The sequence below is a fragment of the Astatotilapia calliptera genome, chromosome 4, assembly GCF_964374335.1.
Source record: "Astatotilapia calliptera chromosome 4, fAstCal68.1, whole genome shotgun sequence".
NCBI classification, from domain to species: domain Eukaryota; kingdom Metazoa; phylum Chordata; class Actinopteri; order Cichliformes; family Cichlidae; genus Astatotilapia; species Astatotilapia calliptera.
The window spans coordinates 11,438,503-11,463,502 of NC_137425.1; the positions used below are offsets into that span (position 1 = coordinate 11,438,503).

Below are 25,000 nucleotides of genomic sequence, written 5' to 3' on the forward strand. Positions count from 1 at the left end.
ATAAAATCTCTTTGATAAAGCGATGTTTTTTTTTCTCAGAGGTGGTGTTTATTTGAGAAAGCACAATCTGCATGCACAACACAACACAGCATGCCTGTGTGAGCTGAGATATTAACACTTATTTCTGAGGCTAAGAAGTAGCCGTCCAGCACATGGGAGTGGCTTTGGATCCTGTCATATCATCAAAGCTCTGTGTAGAAGAATGGCCACCAGACGTGCTCATACTGAGGATGACCTTTCCTGCCCAGTGTGTGGACATATTCTAAGTCAGCCTGTGGTGCTCACTTGCAGACACAAATTCTGTAAAGCCTGTCTGAAAGACAGCTGGGACACACAAGACAGTGGGGATTCACATTCACACTACTGTCCTCTTTGCTGGCGCCGTTCCTCTATGGATCAAATAGTCGTGAGCACTGTGCTCGAGAAGGCCTGTGAATCCTTCAAGAAGGACAGAAGCAAGAATGACCCAGAGGCTTGCAAAGAGCATGGAGAAAAGCTCACACTCTTCTGTGTGGAAGACTTAGAGCCAATTTGTGGTCTATGTGGGAAAGCAGCTGCACACTCTGGGCACCGGCTTTATGCCATCGGGGAAGGTGCCCATGACTGCAAGGTAAGCATGTTAAGGTCACAGGGATACTCAGACCATTTACTTTTTGCAAACATAAGTTGCACGGTTTAATTAGATTTCCTTATCTTAAACATAAATAAATTTGCACAAAACAATCTCTATCTGCAAATGACGCAATGGATAATGAAAAAAATGTTTGTTGACGTATCAGCCACAGTGTTTGCAAGGTAAATGACAAGTCAATGACTACAACCTAAGATTAACAATAAGGTTAAGCCTGTGTAATTAAGGATATGAAAATATTTCAGAAGTCAGCCTCAAAGACTGTTTATCACTTTATAAACAGGTGATGCATCATGTTGTACCTCAACTGTATTTTAATTGAAATCTTGTCAAAAAAAAGAAGTTTTTTCATTACTTTTGACTTTACTCTTCTGAACTTCTTTTGTATTTCTCATAGTCTGATATGCTGATACAATATGTGTGAAGCTTTTTTTCTGACAGTGTTCATTAACATTCTAATAATAGATTTATATATTTGGTTTACTGTTGCTATTGCTGTGCGAAAAGAACTGAAACTTGACTCCCACACGGTTTCTCTGACACCACATTAACTCTACTCATGCCTTCTTCTGCCTGGTCTCAAGACCAGTAAACATTTAATATTTATCTGGAAAATAAAACTATAGGAGCCTATATTATACTCCTGTTTGGATGCTTGATATTGTTTGTGTCACCAGATAAAAAGATATTTGTCTCTTAAAGCCAATGCTGATGTAATGTGCAGCTTTGCACTGACATGGAATGCTGCCATGAAGGGTATGCAGCAGCTGAAAGCCCCGCTTTGTGCTGGCAGATTGGCCACCTGCCAGAGTGACCTTGTTTTAAAGAGTTGATGGCCTGTCTTTTTTTTTTTTTTTTTTTTTTTTTTTATAAAGGAGGAACTAAAGAGTGCACTCTTACCATTGAAAGAGAAATTACAGCTGTACAAGAAGACAAAAATGGTCTGTGAGGAAATGGCAGAACATGCCAAGGTACTGTCGGTTCCATCAGTTCCAAATGTTGCTTTGGACTTCAAAAAGAGCCAAGGTGCGGAAGCAATGATTACTCATCAATCATGTGTCTTTCCAGAACCAAGCTGAACAGACTGAAACACAGATCAAACAGGAATTTGAAGCCCTTCACCGTTTCCTTAAAGAGCAGGAGGCTGCCAGACTTTCTGATTTAAAGGCTGAGGAGGATCAGAAGAACTTAATGATTAACCAGACGATTGAAGAGATCAATGGTGAAATGGCATCTCTTTCCAACACCATCAAATTAGTTGAACAGGAGATGTCAACTCAAGATATCCCATTTCTTAAGGTAGACCAGATCAATTAGAACAGCAAGCTGACTGTAATGTTTTTATATATTTGAAAGTATCATTTGATTAATGATCCTCTTTATTTTTACTTTCAGAAATACAAGGAAACAATAAGGAGGTAAGTGCTACCACATCCACTTCAGCTTATTAACAATATTCACAAATTAACTGCTCGAGTATCTTTTCAGAACCTGGCAAAGTTCTCCCGATCCACAAATGGTATCTAGTGCTCTGATTGATGTGGCCAAGCACTTGGGCTCTCTGAAATATAAAGTGTGGGAGAAGATGAAGAGGATAGTCAAATACAGTGAGTTTCACACACAGAATTTGTTTACCAGTTTTACTGTCATGCTTTTATGCCAATCACAGCACCAACTTCTTACTTATTTCCCCAAGCTCCTGTGATTCTGGATCCGAACACAGCAGCTAGCTGCTTCATCATCTCCGAGGATCTCGCAGTTGTGCAGAACTCTACCCAGATTTTCAAGCTCCCAGACAACCCAGAACGTTTTGACGTCAGTGCTGAGATGCTGGCCGCTGAGGGCTATTCCTCTGGACGCCATAGTTGGGATGTAGAGGTGAATGACAACACCTACTGGGTGGTCGGGGTAGCCAGTGAGTCAATCAACAGGAAGGGTAAACACATTCTAACACCAGCAGAGGGATTCTGGACTATAAGGTTTCGCAATGGAGAGCATAAAGCCTGCACAGCACCGTGGGAGCCGCTCAACATGACCAAGAAGCCGGATGTGATAAGAGTGGTTTTAGACATGGACAGAGGCAAGGTGACCTTTTACGACCCTAGACAGAGAACACCCCTCTACACCTTCACAGATGTTGTCACGCCTAGAGCCTTTCCTTACTTTTGCACTGCTTGCAAAGAGCATCCACTGAAAATTCTACCCTCACGGATATCCTTATCAACAGAACAGTAAATCAACTTGAAGACATTATGAAATTGTTCTGTAAACTCTGAGGCTCTTCATAATGATCCAGGTTACAGTAGGATATTAAAGTAACCTTTAATTGCTTTAAACAGACACAGTTTAAAATCTTTCATTTGAGTTAAAAAATTTCCAACAGATCCATGATTGTGAATATCTTCCCAAGCTTTACAACTACATCTTACAACAGTAATGAGATTTTTTACACAATAACAGTTACTATATGTGACCTAGTATCGTATGATGAAAATATCACTTCTGTGATTTCGACACACAGTTAAGCTCATATTAAAAAATAAAGTCATTAAATACAGATCTTAGTTTCTTAGTTTCATAAAAGGCACATAAAACAGCAATGCTGGCATATTTGTAAACAAGTGTCCTCAGAAGTTCAGATTTGACAAGTGGGATTAGTTTCCCATTGCAATAAACATGTCAAAGATAAAAATGTCAAGGGTGGGTGTTCAAGCTAGTAGCCACATACACTGCATGTTGAACTCTGGTCTCTTAGCCTCATTCATACACACAGCAATAACACAAAACTATTGTTTAAACCTATACAGAATTAATCTTGCAGCACAGTTTATAAACAGGTACATACCATGTAACAAAGTTTAACCTGACTACCCTTTTTTCCTACTCACATTAATGTAAGATTTCTACTCCACTCTATGTGCGGTGATGCTCAGATTTTAAAAATGGACAAAGATGCTATTAAAGGGAATAAATGCCCACACATCATGTTCTGGTGTGTTACTATACAGTGTTAAAACATCATCTGTTACAGTACTCTCTCCATGTCGGAAGCCCGCTCAGTCTCTTCCCTGCAACTGTGGTACATCAAGGCTGAGTGATGCACACACTCCTATATCCGTATATTACTCATTCTCTGAAAAGTAGCTGTTTAAGTAAGGGTCCCTGACTGCCCTGCTAAAGCCTCCAGATCATAAAGACATTCTTCCCTCGACTATAGCGTTGTATAGCTCCTCATTCATGGCCTCGTAACGTGCACCTCTGGTGTTTAAAAAGTAGATCTTGTCATTCGTGAGTCGTGGGTCGAATCCCTCCCTCTGCAGCCTGGTTTTCTGGATTTTAAATGTACCTATACAGAAATATTGATACACACAGATTATAATTTGTTTTCATATGTAGTCATCAGTGGTAGCATAAAACTAAAGGAGCATTTTACCAGTGGTGTCTACATGTGGGGAGATTCTCAGGAACACAGGGCGAGCATACGGAGGAAGAACTCGTTGGATATCCTGCAAGAAATTGCTGCAGTCAAAACTCCCCGTGGCATCTGCAATGGCAGCCATGCCTGCCTTACCTTCCACACCTGGAGTTAAGCATAGAAATAAATAGTTGTAGTATTGAGTTCTTTTAAAATCACTAAACAATAAAGGGGAACTACATAGTCCCAATGCAACGCTAAAGGCAGTTAAGTACATGAACCATTACCTGCCACTGCCACACCATACACTGCAACATCAGTTTGACCCAGAAGATTGCTTAGTATACCCTCAACCTCAGTGGTGGAGACGTTTTCCCCTCGCCAGCGGAAGGTGTCCCCACTGCGATCCCGGAAGTACATGTAGCCCAGCTCATCCATCACTAACACGTCACCTGGGGTGGAGGTAAAGCAAAGTACCTGTGCGGTTTTTACAGCTATTAATCACTGACATGAGTTATTTAAACTTCCAAGTTTTGTTTGAATAACAATTACCTTGAACACTTGAAAAACACAAGTTTAATGTAGCAAATTTTAAAAATGTGATGTGCAAGCTATGCAAGCATAAACAATGACAGGCAGAAAAATGGGTGAAGCTCCCACTACATCGATAATCAGCTGTAGCAAGGTGGATGTCACAGTAAAAGTTTATATATAAACTCTGAAAACAAAACTTTGTGCGAGACATCATTATCAACTTGATCATATGGTAATTTGCTGATTTTGCCAGGTAACAGGGAGAAATGACTCCAGGTGATCTGAATGAACTCAATCTATTTCCTGCCAAGCCGACTGAACTGCAGTAGACTTCATGAATGTTTGTTTAGAAAAGATGAGGGACAATAATTTCTTTATAGGTGCATCAAACAAAAATTATTCCCAACCTGATAAATAAGCAGAATCATTTTTCTTGAAGACATTGTGAGCGATCTTCTTCTTTGTAGCATCCTGGTTAGCATAGCCATCAAAACGCCTTAATGGGTCTTGTTGGTTGATGCGGCCTACCAGAAGGCCTGGTTCCCCTGCAAGGCATGGAGGACTATAATTTAGCACTCTAAGAAGACCAGCATAGGTCAAAGACTCCCAAAACCCTTCAAGTTGTAACTGCTGTATAGATGTTCAGTACCAGGGCGGCAAGGCACACAGAACCCACGGCTGTCCCGAACAAGTTCCATAGTGTCTTCATCAACCCTCACCAGACGGATGGGGTACACATTGGGAAGAATACGGCTGTTGAATCCACAGGCTCCCACCTGGCAGGATAGAATCAGCTAAACTCTGATCCAATTAACATTGTAATAGTGAGGACATGCATGTCAAGTTACATGGTAGTTGCTGACCTTGCCATCCATGTTAGCAATGCTGCAGTTGCACTCGGTGGCCCCATAGAACTCGCCAATCTGCGCCACCCCAAAACGCTCCATGAAGGCTTCCCAAACACTGGGGCGCAATCCATTTCCCACAGCAAGCCGTACTTTGTGTTGCTTCTCAGCTGGCCGCACGGGCTGAGACAAGAGGTAGCGGCAGATTTCCCCAATATACTGCACCACCTACAAGCCGAGGGAAGAAAAAAAAAAAATCTTATTGTTCAAAACCTCATGGTTTATGAATAACTTCAAAAAAACTATTATAAATGCCATACTAATGAAATCAATAGGTGCTTACAGTGCAGTTGTACTTAATACAATCTTCCCAGAAGCGGCTGGCAGAGAATTTTTTCTTCACTACAACAGTGAGGCCGTGGATCAGACACTGGCCAACTCCAATAATGTTTCCTGGAAAGAGAAGAAAACTTGATCAAACCTTGAAGGTGAAACTGTAGTCATTAAAAATCTGTAGACTAGCACCACATACCTGCTGAGTGATAGAGAGGCAGGCAGTCATAGACAATGTCATCAGAGCGCATGCGAAAGGCAAAATACCCAAAAGCAGCAATTCTGTAATAGCTGTCAAAGAAAACAGAGATTCCCAGATAAACATTAAATGTATTAACTTTGAAGAAAGGTGATTTTTTTTTTCTTTTGGTAGTGATTCTTCAAGAAAACATACCGACTGTGAACCACAATGGCAGCCTTGGGCAATCCTGTGGTCCCCGAGGTGTAAATATAAAATAGGCGGTCTGCAAAACAATAGAATATAGCATAAAAATGCACCCTGCAAATTTACATAGTGTTTTATTTACTGCTGGGATGGCATTTTGGAAACCAATGCATTAAAGAACTGAAAATGCAGACATCGTTTCTACTTTGCTTAATATTTCCCTTTGCAATTTCATCTGAACTGTTATGTAAGGTATATCTGAAGCTCACACCTTTAATACTGGCTTATATGTTAATTCATCTAAGACAGATTTACCACTGGGCTAGGAAATGGTTTATTAATATCCAGACTGGACAGTGCAAGCAAGTCACTCTTATCTGCTCCAGACAGCTGTCTAAGAAAAATAAATGCAACTGTCATAAAATGACTCGCATTATTAGCCAAGTATTTTCCTTATCAGGCTTGAGATATATAATTACTGGAAAGTAATTTTAGTTTTGAAATAGCAGTGTGAGAAAAATGAATTACTATGGCGCATACACTTTGGGAATTCAGAATCAACCAAGAACCAAAGGTTAACAGCTACACACACTGTAAGGAAATTGTTTAAGAAGGCATTTGAAATGGAGTCACTCATTAACATACAGATTAAGTGTCAGAGTGAGAGCTGAGTTTAGTGAGATACTCACCATTCATTCCTTTAGGGGGAACACAAGGCGAAGGGGAATGTTTAGGTGCAGCAGCTAAAATAGGGTCCAGAGGTTGAGCAGCAAGACAGGCTAACTGTTCTGCACTGAGGTCTCCTGTACAAAATCGTACCATGGACTGGCTCATGGTGGAACTGATGTCCAACATAGCTGGCATTCAGGAAGAAACATAGTTAGATATAAAAAGGGGATATAAGTCAACTCAGTTCAGACTCTCTAGATTGTATGTGTGTGATCATAAAGTTGTCCAACACCATTAGATGATTTTAATTCAGCTAGTGCTCTTCAAGGTCATAACCTTGGGTAGTAATTCACCACAATCTGCTATTATTAGATCACTTCTGAACACTTATGTTTTGATCACTTGGTCTTCTGGGATTCTCATTCGCCCTTTAACTTGAATTCCACTTTGGTAAAGGGGAAAGTTGCAGGGAATCTAATCACATACTTGTGTATGTACAGCCAAAAATTCCTGGCATTTGCCAGTTTGACACAGTTGCTGATGTTTTCTCTCTGTGCAAGTTTGAGATTCATGGGATCCATGCCACTTGTAAATGATCAGAATAGGACCTCCACTAAGTGATTTAAAAATAGCACTGGAAACTAACTAAAGAGCTCAAGGTCGCACAATTGAAGGAGAGATCAGCCAAATTCATATCAGGTATTGTCTCTGGCTTTTAGAAGTTGTATTTAAACTGCGTTAACTAGCTTCACCAAGAATTTCACTGGCAGCATGGATGCCAACGACAGGTCCAACTCGTCTTACATTTCATAGGCCCTGTCATTATTATTGTTTGTTTTACAGCAGGCTGAGGGTCGCAGATGCGGATACTGCCAATATTGTTGTGACGGTGCTGGACTCCCTTGTTGTCAGAGAGGCGGATGTTGTCCAAGATAAGGACAATTCTGGACAATACCCTCCACCCACTCCATGAGTGCCCAGTCACAGGAGCACGTTCAGTGAGAGACTGAGATTACCTAAATGCACCACTGAACCACACAGGAAATCATTCCTGCCTGAGGCTCTCTCTCGGTACAATTTCTCCATCTAATGCACAGTACACAGTGCAATAGTTAAAGCCTTAATATTTGCATATGCTCTACAGTGACAATAACAAAATAAAGTTTTACAGTTTAAAGTTTAGAGTACAGTGTCACTCATATATTTAATCTCTGTAATATTCTGGATATTTATAATTGAGCTATTTCTTATACTTTGTAACTTTGTAATATTTTAGATTAGTTCAGTCTGTTACTGTTCTTATTGTCTTGGAGCAACTGTAACTACATCATTTCCTTAGGGATTAATAACATATTCTAAAACAGATTGAGTGTGAACAACGACACCACCTAAGATGACCATCTACTATACCGTTACAGATATCAAGCAAGGAATCTGTAGCTGAGACTAGCTGTATTGTGGGTGCAAACGTAACACCTGTCCCTTGCTGACAGTATAATACTGCATCACAGATTTATACAAACAGCTCCATTTATACAAAATTAAAACAAATACTCATTTTATGATCAGCTCTCTCTACATCATCTCTACATTCTTACCATCCGCCAGCTCAGCTCCGAACACAATCGCCCGTGACTCTGATACCCCGATACAGTGCAGAAGAGGATCACAGCGGAGACTAAAGTTGATGAGTGCAGCTTCCACTCCAACTTTGGCCAAACCCAGCCAAAGTGCCACCTGTAATGGCCTACTTTCCATGAAAAGGGCCACAACATCTCCGGAGACCCATCCTTGACCTCTCGCCCAATGGGCGACTCCATTTGATATCTCATCCAGCTGGGTGAAGGTCCACATTTCTCCTGTGGCCTCATAGATGAGAGCTGGTTTATTTGGGTGGAGTTTCACTGTCTGGGCGAAAATGGAAGGAATATTGCTTCCATGGTGCATGTAGCGCCATAAGGCCAGCTTCACTCTCATGAGCACATACAAGCCACTGGGGAGTGTGACAAGAAAAATCAGGTCTAAGCACAAAGATGTATACAGATATACACGCAAATGAGTCACAACTTGATGTAGATGTCGTTAACTTACTTGAGGTCTCTCTTGGCCGTGCGTGCTGCAATGTAGAAGTATTTCCAGCTGCTTGTGCCTAGATATACCCCAAGACCTGCTGCCAGACTCCAGGGCCAGGACACCCCGAAGAGACGACACAGTCCCATGGACCCCAGAGAGGCTGAAACACTCGCTGCATTGTGCATTCTTGTCACAGTATAAAAGGAGAAAGACGAAGCGTTTAGCAGAAAGAAGTGGCTTGAGCTAAAGCCTACATGAGTTCCACTCTGGAGGCTTAAAGTACTACAGTTGCAGGTCAGTACACACGAGAAACTTTTGCAGGTTGTAACTAACGCATTACTCCACTGAACGGAGATTACGTTTTTAAAGAGAATTCAGCTCAAATTTAAGCATCGTGTGTGAACAAGCGGCATTTAAAGAACCACTGTTTACTCACAAACTTTAAACGCATAACTTACCTACAGGTCAATTAGACAGAAGCACTGTCACCTTTCACCCGATAACCTCGCAGGTCGGCCCGCCTTATTATGTAGAAAACCAGCGGTATTTCAAATCGTCCTTCCGTTTGTTGGGAGCGTCGAGAAAGTCCCCAATGAAGCGTTTTCAGGAAAATCCGTATTATTTTTTTTCCAAGTCTTAGCACACTTTTACTTCTTACAGCGCAGTTGTGCTCAAGTATTTATTAGTTTATTCAAAGTACATCTATAAATATGTCAAACATACGTTAGCGAGTCCAGTCACGTGTCCTCTACGAGCCTGCGATTATAATTTGTGCCCAAGTGGCACAAATGTGAATGAGAACAGTTAAACTCCAGCTGAATGTGGCTATTTTCTGTACTCCATATTGAACAGAGTCGCTGCCACAGAAGCACCACCCACCACGGGCGTTAACCTTCTCCTGCAGGTCCGCTATTTGTTAAACTCACTGCTTGTCAAGCTTTTCTCAATTTTGATTGGTCAAAACTAATACCGCCCCATTGGCCAATCTGCAAGTAGCTGCTATTGATGACAGAACCGGTACAGACTACTAAATGTTGTGAAATGTAGTTCAAGTCCGCCTCCATCTCTTATTCACTAACTGCTTGTGTAAATAAGCTCTTGGTTTGTTAATAAATAGAAAGTATCTATGTTCTCTATACAAAAAGTCCATGAGTAATATAGTTAATGCAAATAGTGGAACTATGTTCTTGTCAGGGTCCATCTCTGTCCACAAACTCTGAAGAGCACTGTCTTCCTCAGTAAGATGTAAACCCAGGGGTCTAAGATCTGATTCCAGGAGGCTATACGTAAAGCCACATAGATGAGCTTTTGAGCTGATGTTCCAGGGCTTTGCTTGAGCTGCATCAGAAGAATTTGGATCTAAAATGTAGGAGAAAAATGAGAGAAAACAATTATGATGTGTTATTTATTCTTTGTCCCTTTTTATTAATCAGATCTAATATTAAAATAAATCATATCTAAATTATTGTAGAAAAAAAGTCTTCAGAATAACAAAAGCAGCACTCACAAGGAAGGGGCTCCAGCAGACACAGGAAACAACAGTGATGACTACCAGTTGCGCCATTACCTCTATATCCAATGAAAAAAACAGCGAAGAAGATGATGTACGTGATTCATGACGACCAAAGCGGGTTGTGTGGTTTGTTTGACCATTGGGGGTCTTCATTCTGGCATGCACCAATGAAGCAACACTCATTATGTTGCTGAACAGGGAAAGGGTGAGCGCAGTGAGGCCCAGACATGAGAAAATCAAAGCCAGGTAAGTGTCAGCTGCAAAACATGGAGAAGTAACTCTCAAAAAACACCAGGTGCATGGATATTGGATAGTATAAGTCCCTACTTTGAGTAAAGGCAGAATTGCCAGAACAAGTGCAAGAGCAGAAAGGAATAACACCACCCGTACCACATGAGCCACAGTAATCATATTAAAACGACAAAATGGCTTAGTGATGGCCACACAGCGCTCCACTGCCATAACACAACCGAACAGCAAAGGGCACAGGCCAAAAAACACCATATTTGTTCCAAAGACATCACATAGTTTCATAGTATACTGATGATTCATGTGGAGATACAGTGCAAAGGAACCTAGGATCACATGACCTCCGAGGTCAGCCAAAAGCAAAGCCACTGTTAGAAGTAGGAATGGTGCTTTGGACTGGCGGCAGAATCTACCACGAGACTTAGCCAGGATGCTCAGTGCAGCAAGGTTGGAGATGGTGCCGAATAACATTGTGAAGCAGGATATTGCTAAGCCTGAATTGCTCATGGGAGGTGGGACGCTACTATTCGGCTGGCCACATGTCTGATTCAGATGGCAAGTTGTCATCATTTCCATTGATACCTACAAAAAGAAAAATTATGAAAAAGTTTAAAAGAACATGCATTAGTTAAAGTCTACAATTTTTTAGCTAATTTCAACCTGTTTTGCCATCTAGATATCTCAAGTAAATTGCAGACAACAACACATCAGAGAAGTTAAAAACAAACAAACAAAAACTCAGTAGATACATGCTTTACTGGGCAGCTCAAAGTAATAATAAGTGGTATGTAAGAAATGTCTTGCCAAGATCTCCCCACAATCACGTTTTGCTTAAATTATTTCAGTAGAGGGGAATGTATCTAAACATATAGTATTATTTCTATGTAGTAAATTGCCATTAACTTACCTTCAGACTCCTTTGATGAACACTCAAAAGGAATGAAGGATGATGAATGTGCCTCTTGATAACACAGATGCCTCATGTACCAAATCACAGTATGATCACAGTTGCCTACGATTATTTACTTTCATTCCCCTCCCCTAATTTTTTTTCTTGTCCTCTGAAAGCTCCTCTTCCTGCCTGGTCTACCTTTCTCTTTCTCTATCTGCAGACAGGTTTCTCTGCATACTATTCTTTCCCGTCTGAACATGTCCTCTAATCTACTCGTAAGAGATACTCATTTGGAACAGAGTAGAGCTAAAAAAATGTTAGTCCTCACTAACATTTTCTTCCTCAAATTCCAGCATTTATACACCAGACAAAAATCATCAAAAGAGTTTGAAAGAGTAGATGATAATTAGATACTTAGATGCACCATCACATGCTAAACCACATCCTAACAGGTATCTCACATATTAAAAATTATATTATTGAAAAAGTATTTTAGACATGTATTTAAACATTTTCTAAACAAGGAATTTGCAATGATAACTTAAACAGCATTATTCATAAACCTATGTGTAGACTTCAGAGTTGTTCAGAGTTGTTATCTGTGATCTTACGTAAACAGGAAGGAAGTGGAGACAGTCTCCCATTTCCTCTCTGAGTATAACTATTTCAGTCTTTGAAGTTGAACCCTCAGATCTAAGAAACATAAGGGGAAAGATGGAAAATGTCATTGAATGGAAGCGGAATTATTTATTTTATTTCTGCTAAACGACTAAAGAAAAATAGAACTCTTTATCCTTCCACTGTTTTTATTTTCCAGATAAAATAAAATGAATGAAGTCGGAAATGTCAATACACAAAGGCCTAAAATATTACAGAGAATATGTATTCAGTTTAAAGCTTCTGAAAATGTAAACAGAAAAACATTAAAATACAATTTTGACTAATTTAAAGACATGTCAGAAGGTGCTTCTGGAGAAAATTGTGGATGCCACAAAAAGCATTATTATGTTACCCTGTGTGGAGCTCTGCTTTATCTGTTTAATCTCTTCAAGCTTCTTTTGAAAAATAAATAAACAGAAATGAAATTGAAAGGAAATTGATGTAACAAGCTTTGTGTAAAGTCATGTTACCAAGAAAGTTTGAGTGCTGTGTAAAACGCAACACACGCAGACACAAACACACACGATGTGAAATAAAAGTTTTGAAAATTGAATATTCTCTGTGTTGCAGCAAGGATTCTTTTAAAAGCACTGTAAGTGTAAGTGTTAGGACACTGAAGGGAAGAACTGCTGTAATAGTTTTTATATATATAATGTTTATTTATATAACGTTTTTAGTCTCACAATTTTTTGTGCCAATGTGTTCTTGGCACCAAATTAAAAATGATATTATTTCTTCACAAGCAATCAAGTTTGACAGTTTTTTTTGTTCCACATTCTTTTTGAAGAAACCATTATTTTTTGGGCCTAAAAAAATCTTGTATATGCAGTTTTTCTTAAAGCTGTTTTTCTTTTGTGATTTCATCTCATCAAAGAAAGTATCTGTAGCTCATCAATGACACTGCTGTAAAGCCTGTAGCAATAAAATCACAATGTGACTGGAGTGGGTTACAATCTGACAAGATTGGTTAGAAATGCAGTATATGTTGGCATGTGATTACCAGAGCAAAAGGCAGGATCTCCAGCAGCTATCTCCATCTGGATGTCCAAATTAGCATGCTTAGTTGATAAAGCCGTGCTTCCTTTGGATATAACAGGCCCCTTATGTACAAGCAGGTCCGCCTCTGAAACCAGACAGACTTTTCTGAACATGCGTTGCTTCTTTGCTAATACTGTATAAAATATAAGTTAAAGGTTGAATTCTACTTAATGAATGGTCAAAAATTCAACTGATTTACCTCTATTTAATGTTTGTGAGTAGAACATATCTCTGAAGTGGTAGTTAAGTGCCCTATGAATCTCAGAGCATTTCCCACTAAGACCAGAACATGTGAAACTTTCCTTTTAGAATTGACTGCTCTGGGCAAGAGGTCATCAGTCAAATTCAGTAATCTCTACAGGCACAGGAGAAGAGAAGGAGATGGAGTGAAATACAGTTAAAGTCAGAAAATATTTAGCCCATGACACAATTTTAAATAATTTATTTCTGTTTTTCAGTAGATGAGAATGCAACAAGTTAAAGCTAAGCTAATGAAACTCAGCTTTAATTCAAGTGACTCAACAAATAAATAAATGAACAAATTAAAACATTATTATAATTATTCCTATTTTTCTACCCAGTCACCTTTACTAATGCCCTTTGTCTATTTATTAATTTATTAATTAGAGTCATAACAAATTAATCAGAAAGAAATAGCAAGCGCAACACGAACAGTTTTCCAACATCCATCCATAGGGTCACCAGACGCTATCCTACAAAGAATGTCCTCTTCATTCAGGTCCACTGATTTCTTACTGTCTCTGAGCTCCTGAGAGATTTATTTCAGATAATTCACAAGGGCAGTTCAGTTTTTTTGTATTCTCACTGGCTCAAAATGGTTCCATTTCTGCAGTGGAAATGGGCATTATTAAGAACAAAAATATTATTGATCATTTAGTGGGAAAGAATGGATGGATGGGTTTTGAGATTAAAGTTAAAAAAATGAGATTAAAGTAATAATTCTATTTTGAGAAAAACATCATAATGTGGAGATTACATTTGTTGTTTCAAGACAAACTGGCACACCTGCTACCCTCTACAAAATGCCCCGTGTAGATGAACAAATTGATGAGCTGTCTTATTGTGTTTTGTTATACAACATACATCCTCTTTATTGAACAAGGGTGTAATCATCAATACCGTTGCATCTGTCCATTGCCAGCCATTTCACTACAAATCTGGCCAACTCTTCCAGGTTTGTGCGTGCTTTTCTTTCTGATCGCATGCAGCTGTCTGAAAATTAAGCTTCTACAATTTAATGTAATCAACCCCTATAGTATGTCTGTGAAGGTTCTCAGTCATCCAGGTCATCGTAGTCAAAGGAGCTTGCAAAGAAAAGCGTCTGGACTTTAACCCTTATAGTAGTTTTCTAAATATTACAAATCTAATTATATTGTTATATAACAATGCCTAGAGACGATAAACATTTTGCTGCATTATGTCATACTCAGCCCTCACCTCCTTATTGTTCCAGATTCCCAGACAAGTTAAATCAGCCAGATTTTAGTCTGAAGCCAGCATTGCAGAAACAGTAATAACTGCCTTGTGTGTTGATACATGATGCATTGTGAACACAGAGATTTCCTTTTTGAAATTTGTTAATGTCTAGATGAGCAGAAAGAAGACATTTAAGAAGAGCTGAGAAAAAAAATCTTAAGCCATCACCTTGAACACAGAAGAGAAAAAGTTTGTTGCAAACACAGATTTCATTTATTCAATGTTATTTCAAAAAATCATGTTGCAGATTATACATGTCTATATATTTGCATCTATAGATATAGATAGATATTACATAAATTATATATTGGTGTCAAAATGTAATATAAACAAATCATAAAAGCTCTCATTCAAAACAAGGATACCTAATTATTCATATTTCTTAATTTGTACATTATAAATGCTCTTTGCAACTGTATTACACAAAAGAAAAATGAACCTGGTCAACCTGTTCAACCTTCACTGTTCATAATATTTCAAACACAGGATGCCAGATGTGTGTCCTGAGTGAAGTTACTGTTAGTAGTCTTATCTGCAAACACCATCAGCCTTCCTTTCTGGTGAGCTAGCATCCGAATGTTGCATGTAGTTTCTGCTGAGTGGTTATATTTCAATTTACTCTGAAAGCATACATAGAACTTCTCAAGTGCTGCACCCTTTATATTTTCCCTGTACAGAGAAGGGAGTGGGAGCCCCAACTAGTGGTAGGTAACACAACAACATTACAGAACCAACAGTTAACTGAATATAAATTCAGGCAAAAAAAAAAGATGATTAGTTTAACCAACAACAGGGTGATGGTAAATATGACTGAGGTTAGGGTAAACCTCGGCTGCTTGAAAATGAAGTCAAAGCAGAAATTGCAACTATTGCAGTTTCTCTAGATGACACAAGAAGTTGGTTCCAAAAGGGGAGTCAGTCTGCATAGACTATGTTAAAAAGGCAAATTTTATAGCATTAAAAAGCATATTTACAGCCTGGTACAAAAACCCTTTTGACATCTTCAGAAATTTCCGCTTCAGAAATGACCAGGGGAATTCTACAGATATCAGCAAGTATACAAAGTCATCATCCCTCCACTTTTATAAGATTGCTTAAGAGATATTTGTCCAGTACAAAAACTGAAATATACATGTCAGCAGTTTTTATCCGGCAGGTGATTACTTTCTAGCTCCTCAAAGTTGACATTCTCTTGTATCCTGGGCACTCTTTGAAACCTGATGATGACAAAATGAAGAATATTCATATTCAAAAAATGATCAAAAATGTCTTTCATTATAACCAAAGGATCTTATTCACTTCACATCTTGATGTCCTTCAGAACAGCTTATCAAACAAACAAAATGGTCAAATTTCGAAGGTGTTCAAAATGAAACTTCAGGAATAGTTTGCGGCAGTACCGCTGCCGATCAAATGTTAATCTGTGCCATCAATTTCTGTAAATAACTGCTTACACGAGCTTTTCTGTCACTCTTCTTCCGAGGAGCACACATTCTGGTCAAGGCATGTTTGTACTCTTCCCTCACCTAAAATGAGGATATAAATGAAATTTTACCAACCGGCAAGAACTTCTTATTTAGTTAAGCATGAATATTACTAACCTGCCTGGAAAACAGACAATACACTGCAAAGAGTGTAACTCCTTCCAGGCTGCCAAAGATGGTGAGGTAAGCCATGGCTGTATGGTTTTCCTGAAACTGGAAAGAACCAAAGATCCAGGTGTTGCCCAATACAAATAGCTGAGCCACTGCACTAATGGTGAATGCCCTGCAGAAAACATGTTGCAGGCAAGAAAATGAATGACCGATTGAAAAATCAGCCTTTGTTGGCTACGGACCAATCCCAAAACAAAAATCCAAAACCTAGATAAAAAATTCTAAAGCAACGTAAGAAATAATCTAAAAAGCACAACCAAAACTCAACAGGATCATGATAGTGATTTCTATTCGCAGCTTATGGGTAACTTACTCTATTTTGTGCAGGTCATCCAGGTCAGGGTTTACACTTGAGAACTTCTGTGCTAACTTCCATACAGTTATGAAAAAGAAGAAAATGTTTACCTGAAAAAGCAAAAACAAATGAACAACAAAAGCAACATTTATGTTTAAATCAGCTTTTTTTTTTTACACATCATTTTACTCTATAATCATTTCCCTAAATTGATTTCAACTTTACTTACAATGATGATTACACATGCAGGGCCAAAGTAATTCCAAATAAATCCCTGGGTTACCCAACAGCTGAAATGCACATTAAGAGTTAAGATAAATAGAGATTCAAGGATAAATTGATGATAAAATTTTAGGAATAGAGGGAACTTACTATCTCTCAGTGCCATGTCCCCTGGAATTAGCTAAGGCAGAGATGGCAACAATAACAGCTGGAACTCCATAGGCAGCTGCCATCATGTGGAGGGTTTTAAAGTTGGTGTTCGAAACAAGCATTATCATCCTGAACAGTTGTACACTGTCCAGACACATCCATAAAAATGTTGCCAGATAGGAAAAATGCAGGATCCCTGTCACCACTGTGCAGCCATCCTAATGGGGAAGAGATGAGATATTGCCGAACTAGACTTACTAAACTTCTGTTCTTTTCCTCATTTTGTCCCTTTACATCACAATTCAAGTTAAGTAAAAAATTCTGGATCTGCATTCATCTGAGCTTCAAATACAGTTAGTATTTACCTGGTTCTCAAAATGAGAGATTCCTGCTAGAAAGGCAAGGTTTGCAATGAAGAGGCTGATGCAGAGATGCAGGTGGATGGTGGTTCTTGGACTTTTAATAGAGCGGATCATTGAGAATGTCAAGATGGAGATGAATAAGAAAATCAGTGAAATGGACAGGAACACCCATATGATCAGATGAAATTCAAACTTCTCCTGTTGGGAAAGTAAATGAAAGTACATGAAAGTGGATTAAAGGTTTAACTACTAAATAGTCTGAAGTTTAAATGTTGCGGTTAATTAGTTTAAACCTTAATTTCATTGTAAGCCGTGAGTATAGCAAAGGTTCCCAGGTGGTTACAGGAACAGGAAGTATATTCCAGGTTTGACTCTGCCACACCGCAACCACGATCAGACCATGATCCTCCATTCACCGAGGAATCCCAGAACACACAGATGTGGAATGTTTGATTTGCCTATAAAACAAATATATGTGGTGTTTTTTTTGGCAAAAGTGATCACCACAATCTGAAACAACAAATGAGAGATAACCTCTACCTGTTCTTCTAGGTGGTTTAAAGTTAGGTTAATTGGCGTTTTGAGGTGGCTTGTATTTCTGTTGCTGACAGTGACAGTCGCCACTTTGGAGTTTATTTTAAAGCTCTGGTTCTTTTGTGGTTTCATTCCATTAAAGAAGCCATCTGTAGAGTTTTCCAGGTTTGAATAGCTCATCAAGGACACTGTTGTAAAGCCTGTAAGAATGAAAGGAGAGCATCATTAGAGGGGCTCATAATTTGATGAAATTGGTTAGAAATATAGTATTTGTTGGCATATGATTACCGGGGTAATAGGCAGGATCTCCAGTAGCTATCTCCATCTGGATGTCCAAGTTAGCATGCTTAGTTGATAATGTTATGTTTCCTTTAGGTATAACAGGCCCCTTGTGTACAAACATGTCCAGCTCTGAAACCAGACAGACTTTTCTGAACATGCATTGCTGGTTTCCTAAAATTGTATCAATAAAAAATCATCTAAAAGTGAATTGATTTATTTTCTTCGAATTTCTATTTAACCTGTCTGAGTTGAGGAGATATAAATCCTTGAAGAATTAGTGAAGGGTCCTATGAGTCTCAGAGCATTTCCCACCAAGTCAAGAAAGTCTGAAACTTTCCTTTTATAATTAAGAAATGCACTGGACAAGAGCTCATCAGTCATATTCAGGAATCTCTACAGGCACAGGAGAAGAGAGGAAGATGGAGTAAAATACACTTAAGTCAGGCAATATTTACACACGGGCAGACATGCAGACACACATTCAGGGTTACAGGGGGCTTTAGTCTATCTCACATAAATAAAAAATAAGAATGAAATGATGAGCTAAGCAACACAAAAAGGCAGCAGAAGACAACAGCGTTGGATGATTGCTGAAAACTTTTCACCCAGTAAAAGAACACCTTAACATCCAGCAAGTGAAGAAAACTCTCTAGTAGGTTGGCATATCATATTTACAAATTAATTATCCAAGCCTAGCACAATGAAAAAAAAAACACAAAGACTACATGAAAAGGCCAGATTGTGAATGCTCTTCACTCAGCATTTAAGACAAAAAAAAGAGATATTTGTGATTATGTGTGAACAATGCAATCATTCTTTAGGAGTTAATGTAATACTTTCTTTAGCTTGAATTACAGCTGAAAGCACACATTTTAATTGCATTAATTGCATTTAAATGTTTCATTTAAAATCTATTGCAGTACATAACAATATTTCTTAGAAATCTGTTACTGTCCAAATGTTTCTGGACATAATCGTAACTGCAGGGTGAAACAAGAAAGAGTTAGACTGAGGCAGACTTTGATACTGGGGTCAACATCAACAGTCTACAAGAAATCTGAACACCATATCCCCCCCTTCCACCCCCCTCCCCCCCCAAAAAAAGACTACAGTTTACTTTAGTTGTACCTTTAGAGTCTCCTCTCCATTCAGCTCTACCGGTCTTTTGTTGTTTGTGAGTTCCTGACAGGTTTTTTCCATGTAATTCACTAAGCCATCTGCAATATGAAATCTCTAGAAGAGGGATTGGAGGATGATAAAATAAATCTATGAGATAATACGCATTTCAAATATATTTTGACTCGTGATATAACTGTGTCTTGTGTGGAGTTACCTCTTTCACATCATTTATATCTTTGAAAACATCACAGTTTAATTCTGAGGAAATAAAGTATTAAAAGTTTTTACTGATGACCAAAGTTTTCTGTTCATGCATTTACTTTGAAGAAAATCAGATTAAAATGGATCTTGGCAAAGTTCAGTTTTTATTGTATTCTCACCAGTGCACCGTGCCGTTTTGTTGCCATAGTTAGTGAACCCTGCGTTGCAGATGCAGTAATAACTGCCTTGTGTGTTGTTACATAATCCATTCTGACCACAGGGATATCCTTTATGACATTCGTTAATATCTAGAGCAGCAGGAAGAAGACATGTAAGAATACCTCTGAAAAAAAATCCTCTGCCATCACCTTAAACTGAAGAGCTCACTCTAAAATGGCAGCACCAATGAGAACAACATTTTACCTTCACATGTAGCATTTTGATCGTGACGAAAGATTTTTTTCCCAGTAGTAGAAATGAATCCATCATCACAGGTGCACGAGTAATAGAGGATAATATTTGAGATGACTTACCATCGCATGCACCAATTGCCAAAATCACCTCCCCTGTCCTTCTTTTGAAACCATCTTTACATTGGCAGTAGTAGCTCCCAATTGTGTTTGTGCAGTTTGTATTTTGTCCACATGGCTTCACAACATCATTACATTCGTTTATATCTTTGTAAGGACACAGAAATGTGAAAAGATGTATTTGCATAAATATGTGCTTCAATATGAATTTGTTACAGATTTAAAAATAAAAATAGCTTGAAAATCCAAAAACTCAAACTTTTGATAGAAAATTTTTAAAACACATATTTGTTGTTTTTTATTTAAAATAAATTTCAGAGATTATACATGTTATATGTTTAATTTTGTTTTAAATACAAATGCACACATTGCTCAGCTTGCACGTTTTCCATTACTGATTAAGTGTCAGATGTTTTGTTTTGTAAAGATTTTCATACCAATGCACTCTTTTTTCTTTGTGAGAAATCCTTGAGGGCAGCCTGCTGATACTGACAGCACCATGATGAGGAAGAAAGACAGAGCTAAAAAAAAAAACAAGCAGAGAACTGTCAGCCTAGTATACTATGGTTCAGTACCTTTTGAACATTAATCTATCCTGATGTTTTATTCTGATTATGAATTTTGTTTATCATATAAATTGCAAAAAAAAAGTTTGATTAGTAAAAGGTCTGGGAAGAAGAAGCAAAGGCCCTCATTCTCTATCCTAATTTCCTCACATTAAATATGATTCAAAATAAACAGCACATTGGTGTCTGGAGAACTGTGCTTCCTATGAGTGAGAAAACATTACATGCCAGAGCACAAAAACAAACCATTATTACATCTGGGAGTTTGCACAGTCCATTTACTTTGAACTCCTAACTGACAGCTGATGGGTGCAGTATAAAGTTGGCCATTTAAAAACACAAAGAAATTTAGTGTAATCTTTGAAACAAATAACTAATTTATTGTTACCCAGTCAGCTGAATATGCTCAGGAATATGCCACACATTTTTCTTTTTTTGGAGGGGGTGGAGACTGAAACACCTGTCGTTGTGTTTACAGTTTATTGTTTTCCATGAAAGAAAACTGTTGTCAGTTTAAAACGTTTGGTTGCTAGCTGCAGCAATACTTAATCATTTATTTGCTGACTTACTGTAACTCACTGTTAGACTCACTGTTAAGGACACAGAAATGCAAAAGGATGTGTTTGTATGAATATGTGCTTCAATATGAATTTAAAATAGATTTTAAATTCAAAATGAATTTTGATGCTATAAAAAAGTTTGATATACATAGTTGTTATTGATATTTCATAAAAATAATTTTAACAGATTATACATGTTATATGTTTTTATTTTTTAAATGAAAATGCACACATAAGTGTCAGATGTTTTCTTTTTCATACCCATGCATTGTTTTTTCTTCATGCTGAATCCTGGATTGCAGCCTGCGGATACCAACAGCACCATGACGAGGAAGAAAGACAGAGCTGAAAAACAAGCAGAGAACATTGGCAGTGGAAACTTACATTTGTGTTGTTGCACACTGTAATTTCTTCACACCATTTGTAATTTTCACATTCATTTATATCTTTGTTAAGGAAACAGAAATTTGAGGGATGAATTTGTACAAATATGTGCTTCAGTATGAATTTGAGATTTCTCTACATGGCTTGTAATTTTTATCTATAAAAAAATAATGTGAAACAATGTAGTTGCACAAATATATGCTTCAAAATGAATTTGATATGCATTTAAAAATCAAAATGGCTGGTTAGGGGCCTAGCAGGGCCTCTTCTTGAAATTGCCCTTGTGTGGTTGTGGTGTTCTCTCTCCGCCTCCTCCTCTCTTGCTCCACCCCTCTGTCTCTCTCTCACTCTTCTCTCTCCCCAGGACACAGCTGCTTTTGATTAGCCTCATTTACCACCTGGGCCCAGTTAACAATCACCTCTCTGAGGCTATATAAGCTGGGGATGAACTGTGAGTGAGTTGGTTTTCTTCCCCCTGTGGCGCTACACGGTTTCCCCCTAGGTTTTGGACAGGCTCCTTCGAGTCGTGAGTAGATGGGCTTGTGGGCTCCGGAAGTGTCTCCCTTATTTGTTTGGTAGTTTTTTCCTTTGTTGCTGCGACTGCTTCCTTTGTTTCTTTGGCATTATTGGTAAAACGGTGTTGCCGGCTCTTTAAGTTAAGATTATTTGTAATAAAGCTATAATATATACTGAGCACTCTGTCTGGTTTCCTTTCATTCAGCTCTGGACCCATTTGCTACCGGTCCCCACACTCATACCCCTCGACCTCATCGTGGGGACGTAACAAATAGAAACTTGATACTGAACTTTTATGTTTTCTTTCTCTAGTATACTAGAGAAAGGAAAAAATAAAAGTTCAGATTTAGCCAACAGTACCATCAGTAATCACCAGTGTGGTGTGAGGTGAACTGTATTTCCTCTAAGAACTGAACTGTATTTGCTATGAAAGAATGTAATTTGTTTTGTAGAACCATGTTGATATATGCTAACATTACATTTAGTATATATACTGACAATGTATGACCAAAAGCTCATACATTTTCTTATTTACCGGCTGCAAACTTGGTATGCAGGTTTAAATGGTCCTTGAGTAGGACAACATGTTCAAGTGCTCTTAATCTATTACAGCATTTATATATTTGCATCTATCAGACTGAATGATTCCCAAGTTACCAAAATGATAGCAGTAATAATCCATTATGCTTGGATATTATTTAAAAATCAAAGTTTGGTTGGTAAAACACTATTTATTCATTTATGTAAATTTTATTATGGTGAAGTTGTAATTCACCATTACTGCAGGAGGAGGTCAAAAACACAGAACACATAGAGACAGGGTAAAACCCTCAGTTCAAATCAGTTAAAAAAAGCAATAGCCATACACAGGAAAACAGTCAGCATGACAAAAAAAAAGTCTATTAAACAATGTAGCACTCACAAAAGGGAGACCTGAAGGACAACATGGAGACAACATGCAACAGGCTGTAGAAACAGCCCTGATAACAAAGTGAGTGGAGCTATAGGTTTGAACTGATGCTTATCTTTTATAACGGAAAGATGATTTTATAAATAGTTTGTTACGCAAACACAAAAAGCACCGCTCATCAGAAGGTTTTTCTAAGAGTATCTGTAAAGAGTATGTTTTATGAAGCAAAAATAAAAGTGCTCACATTAATCACCTGTAGCACCATTTTCCCCTGTCTCAGAAATGAATACATGTGTCAGATTTGTTAGGCAGATGCTCACATTCTCCTGTGAAGCCTTCATCCCACTTTGTTTTTATAAACTAAAGCTTCCCATGTGTAAAACAAAACATTTAAAAAGAAAGTAAAAATATATTTTATGTTAGTCAGTTAATGAAATATGTCATCTTAAATGAATTAATTCATGTTTTCACTTTATTTTTTGCATGTTAACCTTTTGAGGTAAGTCATCATCCATCATGTCCTTAAGCCTAGCTTCAAGCCACTAACCCTACGTTCTGGACAGAAGCAAAACGATCTGTCAGGATTTGGAAAATGAGGACCCAAACGCAGACACATGAAGAAAGACTCACTAAAAATAAAACACGGGTTTATGGATAAAAATCCAGAACTCCATAAACACAAACCCAGAAAAAGAAATGCCACACGGAAATACAATGTGAGCATGATAGAAACTGTGACGGAGGGGAAAAAACATTTATGAACACACAGACACACTAAGGGATAATGAGGGAAATGGGAAACACAGGTAGCAAGACACAAAACACTCAAGACCACAAGACAGGTGAAGTGGAACTAGCTATAAGACACAGAAGACAAACTATCAAAAGAAAACAGAAAATCATTGACTAACATACATAATGAACATGATTATTTTGTTATTATATTCACCAAGATGTGGGAGAACAGAAAGACACAGGATTAAAACATATCCATTAGCATCTTTTTTCCCTCTGTTTTAGCAGTTTATTTTTCTTTAGGGAGACAAATGAAGCATACTTTATTGAGACTCGTAGTTCAGCCACTGCCATATTTGAACATGGAGAGAAGCAGTTGAGAAAGGAAGCGGAAAAAGAGGGTTTAGAAGGTGTTATGGTGGAAGGTGATCTTTATTTTCATTTATAGTATATATAAAATAAATTCCTGCACATGCAAACATGCAGATCTGTGCATATAGTTTCTGTATATTACTGTATTACAAGGCATCAGTCCACTTGTAGTTGAGTAATTGCAAAAAATAAAATTACATTTTGAAAATTGTGATCCAACATTAGATTTAACATGAAAAGCATGAAAAAAGTTATGAAAGGTTTGTATGTAACTTCTTATTAAGTATTTTCCCCTGTTACTCCTGTGCAAATGTATGATAGATGTGACTCACCCAGTATCAGCAGGATCCGCGTGCCTGTTATGTTGGAAGCAGTGTGCAGATCTCTATGGATGAAATCAGTGAAAATGTAAAAGTAGCTACAAGTTAGGCTAATATTGTAAAACAAATATATATATTTAAAAATGCCAAGATCTTAACATTACATAGAATGACCAGGTCTTTTTCTCTCTCTGGCTAGCTGTCTTTTCTCGTCACGTCAAATTCTTATCCGCCCATATCATCATGCCGCCAGGGGTGTTCAATGCTTATCACCATAAAGTGTCACTGTGGTGACAAGACCCCGTGTTTATCGCTTCCTGCTTCTATTTTTTACTATTTTTTCAAGACTATGTATCTTTTTTTTTTTTTACATGAACAGTATAGCAGCACTTTATTTGCTATCACTTCAGAATACACCCCTGTCATGAAACTGTGTTTGGCAGGCAGGATTGCACCCAAAATGCAGCTCTCAGAGACAGAACTGAACTCAAAATGAAGCCTTATTCCTGGATTCACAGAATACATTAAACTAGGAAACAACAGGGAAGCTAAA

The 25,000-nt window shown here is 38.1% G+C and overlaps 4 protein-coding genes across 6 annotated transcripts; 1 reads left to right on the top strand and 3 right to left on the bottom strand.

Moving 5' to 3' along the window:
- The first annotated feature begins 91 nt into the window (after window positions 1-91).
- Window positions 92-3,611, top strand: trim35-13 (tripartite motif containing 35-13). Its single transcript, XM_026164664.2, has 6 exons — window positions 92-610; window positions 1,507-1,602; window positions 1,700-1,930; window positions 2,027-2,049; window positions 2,120-2,238; window positions 2,328-3,611. The coding sequence occupies exons 1-6, from the start codon at window positions 203-205 to the stop codon at window positions 2,864-2,866; spliced, it is 1,416 nt and encodes a 471-aa protein (XP_026020449.2). The 5' UTR covers window positions 92-202; the 3' UTR covers window positions 2,867-3,611.
- On the bottom strand, window positions 2,935-9,749 carry slc27a1a (solute carrier family 27 member 1a). Of its 2 annotated transcripts, XM_026164658.2 has the most exons (14): window positions 9,609-9,749; window positions 9,344-9,443; window positions 8,904-9,071; window positions 8,411-8,805; window positions 6,833-7,000; window positions 6,153-6,222; window positions 5,958-6,049; window positions 5,769-5,878; window positions 5,444-5,653; window positions 5,230-5,356; window positions 4,988-5,125; window positions 4,334-4,498; window positions 4,065-4,211; window positions 2,935-3,977 (listed from the first exon to the last, which is right to left on the bottom strand). In XM_026164658.2, exons 3-14 carry the CDS (start codon window positions 9,068-9,070, stop codon window positions 3,820-3,822), a joined length of 1,947 nt encoding a protein of 648 aa, XP_026020443.1. In that variant the 5' UTR covers window position 9,071; window positions 9,344-9,443; window positions 9,609-9,749; the 3' UTR covers window positions 2,935-3,819. The 2 variants fall into 2 exon arrangements, with proteins under 2 accessions (XP_026020443.1, XP_080156926.1); XM_080300800.1 differs by having other exon boundaries at window positions 9,344-9,742.
- A 212-nt stretch (window positions 9,750-9,961) lies between these two features.
- ptger1c (prostaglandin E receptor 1c (subtype EP1)) lies at window positions 9,962-11,784 on the bottom strand. 2 transcript variants are annotated; one of them, XM_026164678.2, is made up of 3 exons: window positions 11,555-11,784; window positions 10,393-11,229; window positions 9,962-10,244 (listed from the first exon to the last, which is right to left on the bottom strand). In XM_026164678.2, exons 2-3 carry the CDS (start codon window positions 11,221-11,223, stop codon window positions 10,065-10,067), a joined length of 1,011 nt encoding a protein of 336 aa, XP_026020463.1. In that variant the 5' UTR covers window positions 11,224-11,229; window positions 11,555-11,784; the 3' UTR covers window positions 9,962-10,064. The 2 variants fall into 2 exon arrangements, with proteins under 2 accessions (XP_026020463.1, XP_080156927.1); XM_080300801.1 differs by lacking the exon at window positions 11,555-11,784 and having other exon boundaries at window positions 10,393-11,457.
- A 3,140-nt stretch (window positions 11,785-14,924) lies between these two features.
- Window positions 14,925-24,530, bottom strand: LOC113020577 (adhesion G protein-coupled receptor E5-like). Its single transcript, XM_026164657.2, has 18 exons — window positions 24,460-24,530; window positions 21,472-21,555; window positions 20,522-20,605; window positions 20,088-20,231; window positions 19,734-19,862; window positions 19,568-19,611; window positions 19,363-19,467; window positions 18,474-18,627; window positions 18,241-18,363; window positions 17,959-18,152; window positions 17,712-17,876; window positions 17,422-17,616; window positions 17,057-17,274; window positions 16,914-16,974; window positions 16,703-16,794; window positions 16,336-16,501; window positions 16,189-16,260; window positions 14,925-15,951 (listed from the first exon to the last, which is right to left on the bottom strand). The coding sequence occupies exons 2-18, from the start codon at window positions 21,533-21,535 to the stop codon at window positions 15,910-15,912; spliced, it is 2,052 nt and encodes a 683-aa protein (XP_026020442.2). The 5' UTR covers window positions 21,536-21,555; window positions 24,460-24,530; the 3' UTR covers window positions 14,925-15,909.
- Window positions 24,531-25,000: the final 470 nt, after the last annotated feature.

Bases quoted from the DNA above. Each gene is read 5' to 3' on its own strand.
- trim35-13 (XM_026164664.2), top strand. From the start codon at position 203: ATGGCCACCAGACGTGCTCATACTGAGGATGACCTTTCCTGCCCAGTG. The intron at 1,603-1,699 runs GTACTGTCGGTT...GTGTCTTTCCAG, and splicing joins AAATGGCAGAACATGCCAAG to AACCAAGCTGAACAGACTGA. The intron at 2,239-2,327 runs GTGAGTTTCACA...TATTTCCCCAAG, and splicing joins GAAGAGGATAGTCAAATACA to CTCCTGTGATTCTGGATCCG.
- slc27a1a (XM_026164658.2), bottom strand. From the start codon at position 9,070: ATGCACAATGCAGCGAGTGTTTCAGCCTCTCTGGGGTCCATGGGACTG. The intron at 5,879-5,957 runs GTATGTGGTGCT...TTCTCTTTCCAG, and splicing joins GCCTCTCTATCACTCAGCAG to GAAACATTATTGGAGTTGGC. The intron at 5,126-5,229 runs GTACTGAACATC...CATGCCTTGCAG, and splicing joins CTGTGTGCCTTGCCGCCCTG to GGGAACCAGGCCTTCTGGTA.
- ptger1c (XM_026164678.2), bottom strand. From the start codon at position 11,223: ATGGAAATGATGACAACTTGCCATCTGAATCAGACATGTGGCCAGCCG. The intron at 10,245-10,392 runs GTGAGTGCTGCT...CCTACATTTTAG, and splicing joins TCTGCTGGAGCCCCTTCCTT to ATCCAAATTCTTCTGATGCA.
- LOC113020577 (XM_026164657.2), bottom strand. From the start codon at position 21,535: ATGGTGCTGTTGGTATCCGCAGGCTGCAATCCAGGATTCAGCATGAAG. The intron at 19,863-20,087 runs GTAAGTCATCTC...CTGCTGCTCTAG, and splicing joins GGCAATTGGTGCATGCGATG to ATATTAACGAATGTCATAAA. The intron at 16,975-17,056 runs GTAAGTTCCCTC...TGTGCATTTCAG, and splicing joins GGACATGGCACTGAGAGATA to CTGTTGGGTAACCCAGGGAT.